The following is a 15,815-nucleotide window of genomic DNA, read 5'->3' on the forward strand; positions in this document are numbered from 1 at the left end:
CAGGGAAGGCAGCACGTGAGGATTGGGGTGATGCTGACAAATTGTGGAACTTCTGGGAGTTGGAGGAAGCCTGGAGCAGATCCTTCCCAGAGCCTTTGCTGGAGCCTCTAGGCTCAGACAATCAACTACTGATGTTCTAGCCACCTGTGGCACTTCGTTAGGGCAGTACAGAAAACTTCTACTAGCAAGAGTAGAGCATCTGCCTGTGGGAGCCAATGGTTTAATAGGGCAGCTCACCAAGGGTGAGCTTAAAAGACCTGGGAGTCTGAACAAGAGGTCACTGAGGTTGCCAAAAGAAAAAAAAAGAATCTATCTAGCTATCCACAAAATATCCTCATGCAAACCAACAAACACTTTTAAGCACTTTGATCCTGGTTTGAGGATAGGGGGTGACTTCACTGACCAAGTAGCATAATTTTCAAGGCCGAAGCTGACTAGACAGGTATGGATTTTAGGGTTGAGGCTGTGAAAATGAATAAGGGAAACCTCATTAAAATTGGGGTAGGGAAGCCCTGAAGGGGGAGTACTCATGCAGGACCACACACTGAAGACTCCAGCAGGAAGAAGCTACCTTGTACTCCACAACAGGAAAACCACCTTACTACCCAGGCAGGAGAGTTTTCATTTTCTCAGCAACAGCCCAGCCAATGGGAAGCCACCATCCATCTGAACTCTCACTGTCCTCCAAAGGACTTAAATGCCCCTTCCAATTTCTCCTTTTCTCTATAAAGTGAGCTTTCCTTCCTTTGTTCTCTGGACTCGCCTATTGGTTTGCCATGGTTTGCATATTCCAAATTGCAGTCCCTCTGCTATTCCTGAATAAACTCATTTTTGCTTGTAAAATGACTGGCTAGTTTATTTTTAACGTTGACAAGACTGTCCAGTCTATGCACTTGGACTATGATAAATGCTGACAGGCATGTGAACAGTCTGAGTCCAGTTGGCCTCTCATGGGTCCCTGGTGGGCACAGACACATGGAAGCTGGGGAACAGAAGGAGGTGGTTCAAAGCCTTTATTAAACTGGGGTGTGTGCATACAGGGACACATTAGGCCTGCTGTCACAGCTCTGTCTGATGGGGGCAGGTGGCCCCAGAGGTGAGGTGGAGACCTGGGAGCAGGGCCAGGAGGTCTGGCAGGGCTATCAGAGAGCCTTTGGAGGGCACTGGATGGTGGATGAGAGTCCAAGGATGAGGCTGGGCTGAAGGGGAAACAGAGTCTATTGGTGAGGGTCTGAAACACACCCCAGAAGCCTGTGGGGACCAGGAAGGGTGTGGAGAATAGAGCGCTGCTGAATAGAGAAGAGGGTGGTGGGAAGCACTGGCCAGACTGCAGGACCCCAGGATGAGCTGGGAATGGGGGGGTACTCCACTCCTGACTTCACACCCACACCTGGAGAGATCGAGTCTGCAGCCTTCTGGACCTCTCTCGGTGGGATCTGAGTAGCACCATGGACAGGAGGACAGTGCCTGCGGGGCTGGAGGTGCGAGGTGGGGTGGGTGGGGGTGCTAGCAGATCCAGCGAATGAACCTGTCGAAGAAGCTGGGCTGGCCCAGGCTGTCATAGTTCTTCTCACGGAAGATGGCAGCCGTGTCGCCCAGGCTGATCTTGGAGAGCACGTCCATGTCCACATCGTCACCCACGGCCACCACGGTAGGCACCACGTTTTGCTTGCGCATGGAGTGCACTGCCTCGTCCAGGCTGTCGTTGCCTGTGACGCCATCCGTGAGGAACACGAAAGCCAGCTCAGCATGGCGGCGTGCCCCAGTCTGCGTGCCGAGCACCACCTGGTTGATGGCGTGTACGATGCCCGAGCCCACATGTGAGAAGGAGTTGAGGTAGCGTGCACTCTCCAGCGCCTCATGGATGACCGTCAGGTTGGAGGTCAGTGGGAAGGCCACCTGCTGATTGCGAGGGTCCCCGAACTGCAGCAGTGCCACACGTGCATTGAGTAGGTCATCGTCCCTGCGTGCCAATGTCAGCCGCCGGGATACCTCCTCTACAAAGTGCCGGGCCTTCTGGAAGTTCTGCTCACCTAGTCTCTCAGAACCGTCCAGCAGGAAGACGATGTCCACAGGCCTCTGGGTGCACTGGGCCACGTACAGCTCTGGGGGGAAATAAGGGCGGTGGGCAGGGGCAGTCCAGGTGAAGCCCCCACTGACCCTGCCCAAGCCCCTCTGTGCCACAACCCACCCAGGCCATACAACCTGCTCTGGTCTACCACACCCTGCATTGCATTTCTATGAGCCTTCCCAATGGGACAACAAGGACGGCTAGCGCTTGGGGGATTTGCACCCAGTCACCCATTGCTGAGAACTCCCCCAAAGCCCCTGGGCAGGTGTCCAGAGTCTCACACTGTCTCCTCAGACCCTCACAGTCTCTCCTGGTTGTGTCCCCACCAGGAAATGTCCCCTAACCCGAGATGGAAGGCCTTTTCCACACTATAAGCACCATCTCTGCTTAGTGCCTCCTTCAGGCCCTCCAGACAGGAACAGGTCAGCAAAACCCCTTCATTTGGCCCAAGAATGCATAACCCTAGTAGGGCCAGAGTCCATGGGGAGTGGGGTGGGAGAGAGGAGTAGGAGGCTGTCATAATGTTTATAATTCTGTAAAAAGACCTCATGAAGACCCTGGCCCTGAAGACTGCTGGATGCAAGGACTCACCTGCGTCAGGCTCCCCTGTCCCAGGGCCGCCTGGCACTGGCCAGGCCACATCTTTCCTGGCTCTTGGAGCACTGGAAAGAGAAAGAGCCTGCGTCCCCTTGGACTGAACAAGGCTTTGGTGGTGAGTGAGCACAGGTATGGCCAGATCCCTGCAGTAACCTAGGTGACTAATTTACTGTTATGTGATCAGACCCTTGACCCCTTCTGGGCAGTGCCCAGGCCTGGACATGACAGACAGCGTGGGGGCAAGGCTGCAGCCAGGACTGAGGCTGGGTCTCTGGGGGACATGGACACTACACACAGCCTGAAAACCCTCTCTCCACACATGTGGGACCATCTGCCACAGACATGCAGCCAGGCTCCTTCCTGGAGGCTTTGCTCAAGATACATCTCTGATTGCCGCTGGGGCTGGGCAGCAACAGGGCTGGTCATCCAGCTCCTCAGCCCTGTGGGTACCTTTCCCGGACGTGGACCAGAATGGAGTCTGTTCACAACCCAGGTTTGTCCACCCTCGGTGTCGGCCACTTGGGGACCCCATCAGGAAGGAGGTCCTGACCTGCAGCACCAATGCCTGAGGGCCTCAGCCCAGCACCTGGTTCAGGAACGGCAGCCCCCTAAGCAGGAACGTGACTGCTGTGAACCAGCCCCCAGTCAGGAGTAGGTCACCCCAGCACATCACTCGACCACAGCAAGGCACTCACATTCTGTTTTTCATCTTTTATGTAATGTTTAAGATGTGCTCATAGCATCTAAAGGACATGCCCCCTTGGTGTGTCTCTGTGAGGTGCAGAGAGCTGGCAGACAGGATGCTTTTTTAAGGAGCTTATTAATGACACAGCTTATTCTGGTTGCAGTGCAAATGAAGAGCAGCTTCTTTAAATGCACACAGTTTTCTGAGTGCCCTGACCTCAAGTCCTACAAGCAGACAGACATGGGGGGAAGCAGGCTGGTTTGGGGGGGGGATTTCTGCAACAAGAGGTGACAGGCACAGAGGCTAAAGGCTGAGCCAGAATTGCTGGAGTGTTTGGAGGGCTCTACTGTTTCCCTTATTTCACTCCACTAACCCCACCCACAGCAGGGAGCCTGTGCAACAGGGAGGTGAAACCGTGCCCCTGGGAACTGGGCGGAAGGTACAGACAGGAGGAATGACAGGGGTCTAGGCCCAGGAGGAGGGCTCCTCTGTATTCACCTGGCTTTTTGAGGAGCAAGCACATGTATGCCTGCACCTGCTGCAGCAGTCTTTGAAATGGGGCACCGCTGCCGCTCCTCAAGAACTTGCAGCAGGGAGGGAGAGAGGAGGTGGTATCTTTGGTCCCTCCTCAGACTGTCAGCCAGCAGCTTTGGCAGGTTTGCCCTCATGGATGACTCTTACGTCCCCCAAACGTGGAGACAGCTTAGCTAGACTGGGGCTGGTGGGGGTTGGCTAAATACTGTTCACCCCAAAGATGTCTAAATCTTAATCTCAAAGCTTGCAAATTTGACTTTATACAGTGAAATAGGGGTTTGCAGGTGGGCCTAAATTATAGATTTTGAGATGGGAGATTGTCCAGGGTTATCTGGTTTACCCTAAATGCCACCTGTGTCCTTATGAGAAAGGCAAAGAGAGGTTAGGCTACAGAACGGGAGGCCATATGACCATGCAGGCAGCTAGGAGCTGGGAGAGGCAGGAAGGACCCTCCCTGGAGTCCCTGGAGGGAGCGGGGCCATGCTGACACCTTGATTTTGATGTCTGACCTCCAGACTGAGAGATTCCTGTTGTCATAAGCCCCCAGTGCACAGCGGGCAGACCAGGGAGCAAATATGGCCCAGTTGGGGCAGCTCTGGCCTGAGTGTCGGCAACCCTCTGGCTTCAGCAGAGTGCCAGTGTGGTCTCAGGGTCTCCCACAATGTCCCTGTGCACCAGCTTAAAAGTGTCAATGAACAGCTCCATCCAGTCCTGCCGCTCGCCTCCTGTGGCGAACTTGGCCTGCTCAGCGGTGTAGACCAGCACGGCCACCAGCCTGGAGTAAGCGGCTGGGTCTTGCGTGAGCTTCGTGGCGTTTAGCAACTGTTGAATCAGGGGGATGGTCGTGGGGAAGGAGGTGTCCGGGCCCTCTTCCGTGCGGAGGAAGGTGACCGGGGGCGCATCGCCAGGCCGCGGTCCATCTGCGGGGCATCCAGAGAAGGCTTTAAGGGACTTGATTGGCATGAGTGGGCCTCCAGTTGCCCTCCTCGGGTCTCTCTCCTCGGTGATGAATCAGAAACAAAGCCAGGAATGGGGCTGAGGCTCGGCCAGGGACTGGATGAAGGGACAGACTCGTTGCAGTGGTGAGCTAAACAGGGGCTTTGGGGACCAGCAGCAAGGTACGTTCCAAGGAGACAGGAGCAGCAGGCCTTCTGGTCCCCACAGACCTTAGGAACTACAACTCTCTTGGCGCAAACAGCTACACAGAGAGTTGATCAGACTCTAGTATGGCTGCTGACTGCTCCAGGCTGTGCCCTGGGATGACCCTAGCTCCTTAAAACCCTCCATGCTGCCAGGAGAAAATTCTCCTGTCTATTGCAGCCCAATCCTGGTGAGAGGATCCCTCTCAGAACAGTTACTTTAGAAGGCTTGCAGTTATAATACCTTCTCTGCTCTCTGAGACATAACATTTCTCCCTACCTACCTAGAACTGTCCCTTCAAGGACCTGGGAGCTGCAAATACTCAGGGGTGCTTTTGCTCTCTCCTAGCCCCCTGGGAGGTCAGGGCCTCACTTCTGTGGGCACCTTACTCAACGTGCACCCCTGCCTCCTGTCCTAAAGGTTTGAGAAGTCTGTTTCTACTCTGGGTACATGCCAGACAACAAACCCAGGTGTCCTGGTCACATGAACCCCTCCCCAATGCCCTCTGTGCCTCTCCTTCAGTGCACCAGCCTTTAGAGGGTCCCCTGCCTTTGTTTGGGGGATGGTGAGCTCAGGTTACCCTGGACCTCCTCTCCCCTGCAGTAGTGATCTCAGCATGAAATCAGTCTTTGCTGCCTTTACTTGGAGCCCAGTTTTGTTTCTCTGTGACCCTCATGACTCTGACAGAGTCAAGATGCTCCCTCACCCAATCCAAGCTCAGATGTAGCTAAACTTCTGAGTGGATGGGGTCATTTGGACCAAAAGGTCAGGATCATGCCAGAGATGTCAGCATCCCCCAGACCTGTTGGCAGCCTCAAAATGCCAAGGACGATGCTTGGCCTGTGGCAGGCCAGAGTGCCCACATGTCAGAACGTATTGTATTGTACAGCTATGTCAGCTTCCTTTTCTTTGGCCACAGTGTCTATTTGACTTGGAAATTTCTAATTGCTTTAGAAGAGGATGAGCTTGTGAGTTCAGTAGGGGGCAGTTAAGAGAGGGCAGGGAGAGGGGCCTGTTCCCTTTCTCTGTCAGGTCCTGGAGGCTCATGGGAAGCTAGGCCACCATCTTGGGGGCTGGTGTTACTCTAACACTGAAACCAGACAAAAACATCACAAGAAAGGAAACCGTAGCCCAAGATCTCTCATGAACAGAGATATAAAAATCAACAAAATGTTAGCAAATTGAATACAACAATATATAAAGACTTATACTCCACGATCAAGTGCAGTTTGTCCCTGGTCTGCAAGGCCAGATCAACATTTAAAAACCAATGACCACATTTTGTCACACCAACAGGCTGAAGAATTTCATGATCCCATCAACAGACCCAGATAAACCATCTGACAAAGCCCATTCATTCATGAGAGACTTGTCTAACATGGAACAATGGTGAGGTCAGGGCCGGGTAACAATGCCGGGGCTGGGAACCTGGAGTCTGGGGTCTGGTTTCTACCCTGGAGAGGTCACATTTACTCTGGGATCTACCCTGGGAAGACTAAGGCACCCCGGAGGAAGGGGCGCAGCCTGTGGGCTGGCTGGGTCTCCAAGTGGACCACCGCCTCCTTGCTCCAGGAGGGAGAGCACTCTCAGGCAGCATCTTGGGTTTTGGGTGTTTCTGGCCACCTTACACAGCTATCCCCACCATACATTCTTGGGGGACTTTAGGCCCAGGAAGTCTCTGGGATGACCCCACAGTTGGTCACAGGTGTGACTTTGACAAGCATTTCCTTGGAAGTTCTCTGTTAGTGTAAGTGGGGACCCTTGCCACCAAGCCCACACGTTCCTTTCCTCAGGCACCTCCACACCCTTAAACCTGCCCACACACAAACCCTGGAATGCTGACTTCATGAATAGATGTGGATGTCCTCTGCTGACCTGCCATCATGGCCCTGCTCCCTCTACGGTGGCCCCACCTTCCAGAGTCAGCTGTGGTCCCCATTTCAATGCTCCCTAGAGGGAACAGGCAACTGCAGCACATCCTATTGGGAGGGGCCAGCAATGGCTCCAGGACCCAGACTGGTGGACACAGGAATTGCCAGTGGAGATTCTGCTGCTGCCACCCTTGCGGTACCTGTGGGCTTTGTGCCCCAGAGGCTATGCGGCTGCAGAGGTCTAGCACAATGCCCAGGGTAGTGACAATGCTGTCTTGCCCCTTTCCCAGCCTCTGCCGGACGCCTTGGGGACAAACTCTGTGTGCCCCTAGGGCTTCAGCCATGCACACAGTACATCATGTTGGGCAGGGGCACGGTCCCCTAAACACACGCTGGAGTCTCTCCCAGAGGGGTCTAGGAGAGCACATCAGCCTCTGTGTGGCTGTCAACATGTTCACCTCCCAGAAGGTTTTTTAAATTATCCATTTTGTTTACTGGGTCCAGGGATCCCACCTGTGACAGCTGGTAGATGGCCCTGGGTGCCTGTGTCTCCTGGGCAGAGGGGACCCCAAGGCCCAAGCACCTGGGCATCATGCACAGGGCCAGGCTCACAGCACCCCCTCCCCACATGTGCCCGGTGGGTGGAGTGGCCAAAGCGCTTGAGACACCAAACCCTGGGCCCCCGGTCTTCTCCTCAGATATGCTGAGGCCCAATGGGCTGAGAAAGTCATAGGTCTGGGCTGAGATTTGAATCTGAGGATTTCTCACTAAGAGGGACCCCACAGTGCACTTCCCTGCAAGGGCCCCTGGGCTCTGGCCACTGCTAGTCTGGCGGCGGGCTTGACAGCACCCTGTGTTACCTGTTTGGCAGGGAAGGTCCGGGCACACAATCTGGGGGTCTAGGAGAGAGAAAAGGAGGTGGGGAGGGGAGCGATCAGGCTCTGCTGTCCAGGGTGGCTGGGCTCCTTCAGTGGCCCACTGATGCCCCAGCCCTTTCCTTCCTGAGGTCCCCTTCCCACCTGCAGGGACAAGGCTGGGCAGACCAGGGGTAGCGTGAGGCCCCGTGGCCACTCACCCGGGCACAGGACGTCCTCCATGTCATCGATGAACTTCTCAGCCACCAGGTCGGAGAAGAGCGTCATGTTGCGCACCTGCTGGGGCTTGTCACATGCAATGGAGTTGAGGTTCTCACTCTCATGCTTCTCGTGGAACATGTCCCCAATGCCGATGGCTGTCACCGTGACCTCATGGTTGCACAGCGCCCGCAGGTTGAGGTCGTCATCCCGGGGGTCGTGTCGGCCATCCGTGATGACTACCGCGAACACACGGGTCTTTTTCCGCCGGCTTTCCTTGATCAGCTGGTTGTAGGCGAACTTGAGGGCCGAGGGTGTCCAGGTGCCACCCGCAATCCACTCAAGGTTCTTTACAGCCTCCTTGAAGCTGGACAGTGAGTCGATGCGATCATCGTCCAGCTGGATGGCCTCGAAGGTGCCCTCGTGGCTGTACTGCACCACACCGACTCGGGTCCCTGTGGTGGCCGGTGTAGACTTCAGGGGCTGGCCCTGTGCCATGTCACCACCCGCACTCGCCACCCTCAAGTGGGGATGGGCCTTGGGACCCTTGCTCAAGCTAACATCCCTCCCAGAACTGGATCTTAGAGTGTCCTGCCCACTGGCCTCCCACCCCCACCCCTGAAGGTCCAGACCTGTCTCGGACTTGGGGTCCTTGGCAATGGCTCCCAGCCTGTTGACCACGTTTATGACGAAGTTCTTCTCCAGTGTGAAATTGGTGTAGCCGATGCTCTCAGAGCTGTCGATGACGAACACCACGTCCAAGGCACCACATCGCTTCTCACAGTCTGTGGGCCGGCAGAGGGGCAATGGCTGTGTGCAGGGACCCAGGCCTGGGTCACACCCCCAGACTACAGGGGCACACAGCCAGGTGCACAGTGGGAAATGATGACCCCAAGAGGGAGTGTGGGACTCTGACGATGACCATGACCCAGACCCCTGGATGAAAGCCTGTGGCAGCCCAACAGCTCTGCCGTGTGGTGGCTGAAACTTACCACAGCACCCACATGTCTCCCGCACGTAGGTCATGACGTCACATTCCTGCAACACAGCGAGTCAGCCCAGCCAGGACAGTGAACTTGAGAAGGGCCTGGGGTGCTGCTATAGGGAGAGTCTGAAATCCTGTTCTCGCTTCTGAACTTGCCCTGCTGACCTCACCTTGCTGACTGCACCTTAACTCACCTTTGTTGACCTTGGCCTCTGACCTTGCCATGACCCCACTCCTGCTGACCTCGCCCTCTGACATTGCCCTTGCTGCCCTTGCTCTTTGGTTTTAGGAGAAAGGACACTGATTCCATCCCAGACTGACACATACCGTGAGGCCGGGGTCTCCAGGGGGTCCGGGCTCTCCCTGGAGGAAGAAGGGTGACAGTGAGAGGTGACCACTGTCATGGCTGAGACTGGGCAGGGTCCCCCACACTGACCCTGCTTTCATCATGGACAAAGCCCTGTGGCTCAGGGTGTGCGTTGGTCTGTCTGGCCAAGAGGCTATAGGCTAAAGGCCAAACGGACCGGTGAATGACTTACCTTGGGTCCTGGGGCTCCTTTCGGCCCCCGAGGGCCTGGCTCACCAAGGGGACCAGGATCTGCCTGAGAAGGAAAAGGACAGGGGGCGCTCAGCAAATGCCTCATGATTCCTGCACACCTCCCTGGCTTCTGGGATGAGGAAAGACAAAGAAGGAGGAGGAGGGGAAGAAGGAGGAAAGAAGGAGAGATGAGAAGGGAGGAGAAGGGAGGCAGAGGATGGACAAGGAAGGATGAAGAGAGAGGACGAAGAGGAGGCCTGAGAAAGGAGGGAGGAGGGACGAGGGTAACACTTACAGGCTCACCCTTTTCTCCTTTTGGTCCGGGTGCTCCTTTCAGTCCAAAGTCGCCTCTGCCGCCCTGGGACACAGGACACATGTTAGCTCCAGCGGAGGGGACATCTGTGGGGATGCTCTGCTTGTCCCCTCCCAGCCTCTCAAGCCCTCCAGTGAGTCTGCCGGAAACATGCATGTGCTCTGTTGGGAGAACTTGTGCCTAGCTCCGGGGGTCAGTTAGATGGCAACAGCACAGGGCGTTTCAGGTGATGGTGGTTTTTGGTTTGAGTGAGACAAGTACTCAGCCGGCTGGCTACCATACTCAGGACTCAGCATGGGGCAGCTGCTGGTGGCCAAGCATGAGGTGAGGAGCATGGCACTCCAGCCACGGGGTGCAAGGCACAGACCACCTCAGGCAGGTGCAGAGAGACCCTTATGTACCTCCGGGCCACGTGGACCTGGCTCGCCTTTATCTCCCTGGAAGAAAGCACAGGGGGGGTTACTTGGCACAGATTCCCGGGGGCTGGTGCGCTGATCCCCAGGACATAGTTGGGGACCTGGAGGTTTTCAGCAGCCCCCCTCTTCCCTTATGGTTGTCTAAGTTATCATAATCTGTGGGAAAATGCTGCCAGGACTGCATTCCAGACAATTTCTGGAGACCTGTGTCTGCACCCATGTGTGACTCCCGTACCCCTCCACACCCTGTCCCCAGGATGAAGGTCCTCCAGGGAACTAGTATGAACCTTCAGGGCCCTCCTGGCAATGCCCGCCCCTTCCCAGGACTTACAGGTACTCCTCGGGGTCCTGGGTAGCTGAATCCAGGCCTTCCAGGGTCTCCCTGGAGGAGGAGGGAGGCTAGTCAGGGAAGGTCCAGGGGGAAGTTTGAATAGTCGTCATGGACTGAGGGTCAAGGGGCTGGGTGGCTGGGCAGGTGGGGTGGGGCCGTGAGGAGGACACGCTCTTCCCCCGGGGTGAGAACAGAAGTGGCTGCCCACCACCTGCCACCTTCCCACACCACGGGCTAGCAGGTCACTTCAGGCATCATTCTAGAGCTGAGAACAGCCTCAGCCCCTTCCCTCTCTCCAGTCTAGCCAGGCAGGGGCGAGGGGCGGCATACCTTTGGACCAGGCTGTCCTGAATCTCCTCGAGGACCAGCATCACCAGGGTCACCCCGAGATCCCTGAGGTCAGAAAGAAAATGGGGAGTTAGCACAGAGACCTACTGTGTCCAGCTCTGACCACCAGGCAAACACTGTCTTGTTCCCTTGCTGCCCTGAGGTTCACTACCTGGCTCCTCCCCTTCCACATGCCCCCTGGGCATCCTAGACCCTGCTCATGCCTCCCACTCACTCCCTCCCACCTGGTAAAGCTTGATCCCTCAGGGCAGGGCCAGGATGTGAGGTGCACGGGGCCCATTGGCCCCTGCTGCACTGCCTGAGTTTGCCACAGGGACAGAACAACCCAAGTGGCACTACAGGGGAGGGCAATGAGGCAGTGAGGTTGGAGGGCAGACAGAAGACTGAGCCCAGAGCCACAGGCTCCTCCCAGGTATCCTGCCACTGACCTGCTTCCCTGGCTCTCCAAGAGACCCCTGGGGACCTCTGGGTCCAGGCAGGCCTCGGTCTCCCTGGAAAGAAAAGGCACTCAGAGACCCTGTCATCAACACTGCAGATGTCAAAGCATGGGAAGAGCTGCTGCCCTCCAAGAGATCCTGAGCATGGCCTTGTCCTCAGCCTTGACCATAACAGCCCTGGCAGGGTCTGCAGAGGGAAAAGGGCAGGGTGTCCCAGTCTCAGCCCCCTCCACCCAGGGTAGTGGGTGCCACCTGCCACACACTTACCTTGGCTCCTTTGCCACCAACCTCCCCAGCCAGGCCCCGAGGTCCCTCTGGGCCAGGATCTCCCTGTGCAAAGAGAGGCTGGTTATCTGTGGTGTGTGTATGGGAGGAGGTAAAGGGGGCACTGAACTCTCTGGAGAGGATCCCAGATTGTGGAGGGGGACCTTGAGATGGCACCCCTGCTGGTTCAGCCTTTGGCAGCATAGTCAGGAGTCACCACGCATTCCCAAAGGAGGCCCCTCCTTCAAGCCCTTCACCCACACCTCACAGAAGCTCTGATTTTGCCACAAGAACAAGACATCCTGCACCAGCTACAGTGGAAGGTGTGTCTGGTGGGATGCTGAGGGTGGGGCATTTGCAGCCTGCACCACTGTGCATGACCCAGGTGGACTTGGCTGCATTCCCCACCCCAAAGTTCCTCAGCAAGTAGTGTAGGAAGGGATGACCTGGCTGCTTCCTGCTTTCCCAGGCCCTGCAGGGAGTGCCCCCACTGACAGGCCCCCGAGTCGCTTTCATTCTCTCTTGTCACAGGGGGTCATCAGCACCACAGTGAGGACCCAGTGCAGAGGCAGATGTGGCAACGGCGCCATGTTTCCCTGAAATGGACACTCACCTTCTCGCCTTTGGGACCTGCGCTGCCTGGGCTGCCTTTGGTTCCAGGGTCTCCCCTGCGCCCCTGCAGAAAGTGGGCATGTGGGTGGGGGTCCTGATGGTGGGGGCTGCAGGGAGAACCCACACTCTGCTCTACCCATGAGGACTCTGGCTTTGGGGTCTGGAGGCCCTTTAAGAGGACCTCAGCCTATACCCTCATGCTCTGCCTGGTCAGTTTCCTAAATCCTTGGGCCCAGCCCAAAGATTATTTAAGAAAAAGGGGGAGGGCTCCTGGTCAGCTGTCAGTCCAGGTTGAGCTTCAGTTGACATGACTGAGATCTGGCTTGGACCAGCTACCACCTTCGTCACTGAGCTCACTTCCAGGCCAGTCCAAGCCCTGGGATGCACCCTCTGTAGGATCAGCCCTGGAACTGGGCCCTTCCCACCCCGAGGCAGGACATTCCAGGGCTGGCTGGTGGGATGACGACACAGCATGGGACCCACAGACTGTGTGACCAGGTCTGTGTTCAGCCCTCAGGGGTGTCCTGCAACCCTTGCCCAGGAGGGCAAGGTGGGGGTTCAGGGCCTCTTCATGGGCACTGAGTGTCTGGCAGCGGTGTGGCTAAACCATTCCTCTGCGTCAACAGGGTCGTGGAGGCGCAGTGGGGTACCCTCAGGTTCAGAAAGACCCAGAGCAGGGCACAGGCTGGAAGGCACTGTGCAGGTGGGCTGGAGGAGACAGTGCTCTGGAACCTGGGCTTGAGGGGCCAGACGGGTGTGGACTCACGGGCTCGCCTTTGGGTCCCCGGGGTCCAGGCCCGCCTTTGGCTCCTTTCACGCCAGAACTTCCTGGGGCTCCGTTGTTGCCTTGATACCCCTGCAGAGAGGTGATCACTTAGGCAGGATGACCTGGGCCACATAAGCAGGTTTGGCCTCACTTGGTCAGAGGGGATTGTGTTTGCCTTAAGGAGTGGGTGCCCCATAACTTGGCAGTGGGACAGAGAGGTTGGTGGCCTGCTCAGGGCACGGAGCTGATGAGGATGTCTGCTGTCCCTCCTGCCCCCCACTTCTGTGGGTTCAGTGGGCACCACTGGTGTGTGGCTGGGGCAGGAAACAGGAACCCTCAGGGGTACTTGCCTTGCTTCCTTTGGCCCCATCTTCGCCTGGGGGCCCTCTGCGTCCTGGGCGGCCAGGGTCCCCCTGGAAAAGTTTGGAGAAATCAGCCTTATGTCTCTTGGATGCTGGCCTTGAGGCAGGATTCTGGAAGGGCTGCGGCTCATGCTTCCTGTCCCATGTTGGGGAAGCATACTCTTGGGGGATAGGGCCTTCATGCAGCCTTCCAGGTGAACTAATCAGGCACAGCTTCTGTCTGAGGGTGCTGGCTTCTCAGGGGAATGGCTACCCTTCCTGCCCCTCCGGTGTCCTAGGTGGCCAGAAGAGTGGATGCAGGCAGGCAGAGTGAAGCCTCAGGTAGCCTGAGAGGCAGAACCCCCTCAGGCACTAAAGAGCCTTCTTGGGAGCACCCTGGAGCCCTGGGAGGAGGATGGGCTTGTTGTGGCCATTCTAGCACCACACAGCTGCCTGACCCAGGACACACGCCCTGAGTTAGACAAGAGCTGGTGAGGCTCTGCGAGGGCACCCTACAACCCCTCAGCGTGAGCGCCCACAACAGCCCAGGCAGGCATGCCTAAGCCTCCTGCCCTGACTGTCTGGTGGGCAGAGATAGGACCCCTTTGCTGTGCTTCTTGGCCCACTTGTCTCCCGCAGAGGCCTGGCACTGCAGCAGAGACAAGGCCACCTGGCGGTCAGTGACCCCAGTCTGCTCTGGCCATCGCCTTCTTGGCCAGGTTGCCTACCTTGGCACCTTGGTCTCCAGGTTCCCCAGGACTGCCTGCGTCCCCTGGGTAGCCATCAAGGCCCTGGGAGAGAAGGAAGAGAGAGGCTGTCCTGGGTCTCTTGTTGAGAGCTGCACTTGGGGTTTCTCATTAGCCCAGGGCCAGCTGACACAGGAAAGGTGACCAGCCCCTCCATCTTCTGGACTGGACACTCCACCTGGGTCCTGGTGGCTGGAACCCACCAGGCTTAGGTAGGACAACCAAACCTCAGAGCCAAGCCCATCAGGACTCTGGGAAGCAGCTGTCCCAGAAGCCATTTCATCCTGTTGTTGCCCTAATCCAGGCTGGGGGTTAGGGACAGGCAGGGCAGGGCTGAAGGAATAATCCCAGGTCAGGGACTCTCGGCTTTCCCGACTGGAGACTGGCGACTGGCATCTGGAGCCTCCTTAGGGGATTAATGTTAATGCAAGGAGGAGCCAAGGCCATGCTTACCGGACTCCCAGAGTCTCCCTTGCAGCCAGGAGGTCCGATGCGCCCCAGCTTGCCCTGAAGGAGAATAAGGTAGGAGATGTGTTAGGGGTGAGAAAGAGGGATGATACACCAATGACAGGTATAAATGGCAGGCACAGTCCATATTGGCCTACAAGTACCGGACACACGTGTGACTGTGTTTTAATGGCTTGACTGTGATGGCAGCACCTCTGCAAAGGCGGCAGGGACCCTGGCTGTACCTGCGAGCGTGAGTGTCCAGGTACGTGGATGTCCAGTGTTCCATGTGGTGCATGTCTATATGCATGTAAAAGTGCATGTGTTCTGTGTGTGCACATGTGAGTGTCTGCACATGATGTTTGCGTACACATGTGTATGTGTGTGAACTGCCACTCAGGCCAATCTGGGGTTCTGGAGAACAGACTGGGAACTTCCTGCAAGGCCGATCCTTGGTTTTTAGAAGCAAATGTCCATTACTACTCTTGCAATGCTCTTATTTGCCCTGAGTCCCCTAGACAGGTGCAAACTGGGACTGCCAATGGCACAAATTCTTGGCAGTGGCCAGTGCCCCAGGGACGGACCTGAGTCCTTCCTTGTTCATTCCTATATTTGACATGCTGCAGTGCATGACCCTCCTGCTCAGCACATAACACATCCTGGGGAGCACTCTACCTTCTGTCCATCGGTCCCGTTCTTGCCAGCCAGGCCGGAAGCACCCTGGAAGGAGAAGAAAGAGGGGACTCCAGTCAGCCCCGATCATCATTCCCTTGGGGCGGCAAGGAGGTGTGGTGAGGTGTGGTGACCTGCCCACTCAGCCCACCATGTGGCTTACCTTCCGTCCATCAGCTCCAAATTCTCCCTGTACAGAAGGGAAGTGAGGCCATTAGCTCAGGTCTCCAACATCACAGACCTACCGCGTTAAGGTCCCAAGTCTGTTCTTAGCCAAACACAAGGCCAGAAGGACCCCAGAACAAGTCCACTACCACCAGGATGCTGCATTGTGACCCCAGCAAGAACCACAGGCTTGCTGAGGACACTGTGAGGAGCTGGGGCTGAGGCTTAAGCAGAAGCTGTATGGAGTCTGGTTACTCAATGTTGGAATCTCACCTTCTCTCCTTTGAAACCAGGAACACCCTGAGGTCGGAAGAAAAGAAAAGCAGCATTAAGGTGGGGCTTGTGTGTGGGACCCAGCAGTCCATCAGAGTGGGTGGTGGGACTCAGCCTTCGGTGAGGAGGCATGACTGGGTTATACTTAAGGTTAGATGCTTGGTTTGGGGATAACACTCAAAATACTGAG

The 15,815-nt window shown here is 56.5% G+C and overlaps 1 protein-coding gene across 2 annotated transcripts in view; it reads right to left on the reverse strand.

The window, feature by feature from the left end:
- Positions 1-998: 998 nt before the first annotated feature.
- The window catches only part of COL6A2 (collagen type VI alpha 2 chain), a 38,960-nt gene continuing 24,143 nt past the window's right edge, over positions 999-15,815 (reverse strand). The window contains exons 8-28 of one of the 2 annotated variants that reach the window (XM_066369977.1): positions 15,626-15,652; positions 15,351-15,377; positions 15,191-15,235; positions 14,522-14,575; positions 14,051-14,113; positions 13,332-13,394; positions 12,982-13,071; positions 12,217-12,279; positions 11,607-11,669; positions 11,331-11,393; positions 10,885-10,947; positions 10,555-10,605; positions 10,209-10,244; positions 9,790-9,852; positions 9,496-9,558; positions 9,284-9,319; positions 8,964-9,009; positions 8,604-8,756; positions 7,974-8,426; positions 7,759-7,797; positions 999-2,105 (exon numbers count right to left, since the gene is read on the reverse strand). In XM_066369977.1, coding sequence (XP_066226074.1) covers positions 1,507-2,105; positions 7,759-7,797; positions 7,974-8,426; positions 8,604-8,756; positions 8,964-9,009; positions 9,284-9,319; positions 9,496-9,558; positions 9,790-9,852; positions 10,209-10,244; positions 10,555-10,605; positions 10,885-10,947; positions 11,331-11,393; positions 11,607-11,669; positions 12,217-12,279; positions 12,982-13,071; positions 13,332-13,394; positions 14,051-14,113; positions 14,522-14,575; positions 15,191-15,235; positions 15,351-15,377; positions 15,626-15,652 — 2,160 coding nt within the window. In that variant the 3' untranslated portion in view covers positions 999-1,506. Of the gene's footprint in view, positions 2,106-2,158; positions 4,808-7,758; positions 7,798-7,973; positions 8,427-8,603; positions 8,757-8,963; positions 9,010-9,283; positions 9,320-9,495; positions 9,559-9,789; positions 9,853-10,208; positions 10,245-10,554; positions 10,606-10,884; positions 10,948-11,330; positions 11,394-11,606; positions 11,670-12,216; positions 12,280-12,981; positions 13,072-13,331; positions 13,395-14,050; positions 14,114-14,521; positions 14,576-15,190; positions 15,236-15,350; positions 15,378-15,625; positions 15,653-15,815 lie in introns of those variants that run through there. The other variant, XM_066369976.1, reaches the window with a different exon arrangement.

The sequence above is a fragment of the Saccopteryx leptura genome, chromosome 2 (genome assembly GCF_036850995.1).
Source record: "Saccopteryx leptura isolate mSacLep1 chromosome 2, mSacLep1_pri_phased_curated, whole genome shotgun sequence".
NCBI classification, from domain to species: Eukaryota; Metazoa; Chordata; class Mammalia; order Chiroptera; family Emballonuridae; genus Saccopteryx; species Saccopteryx leptura.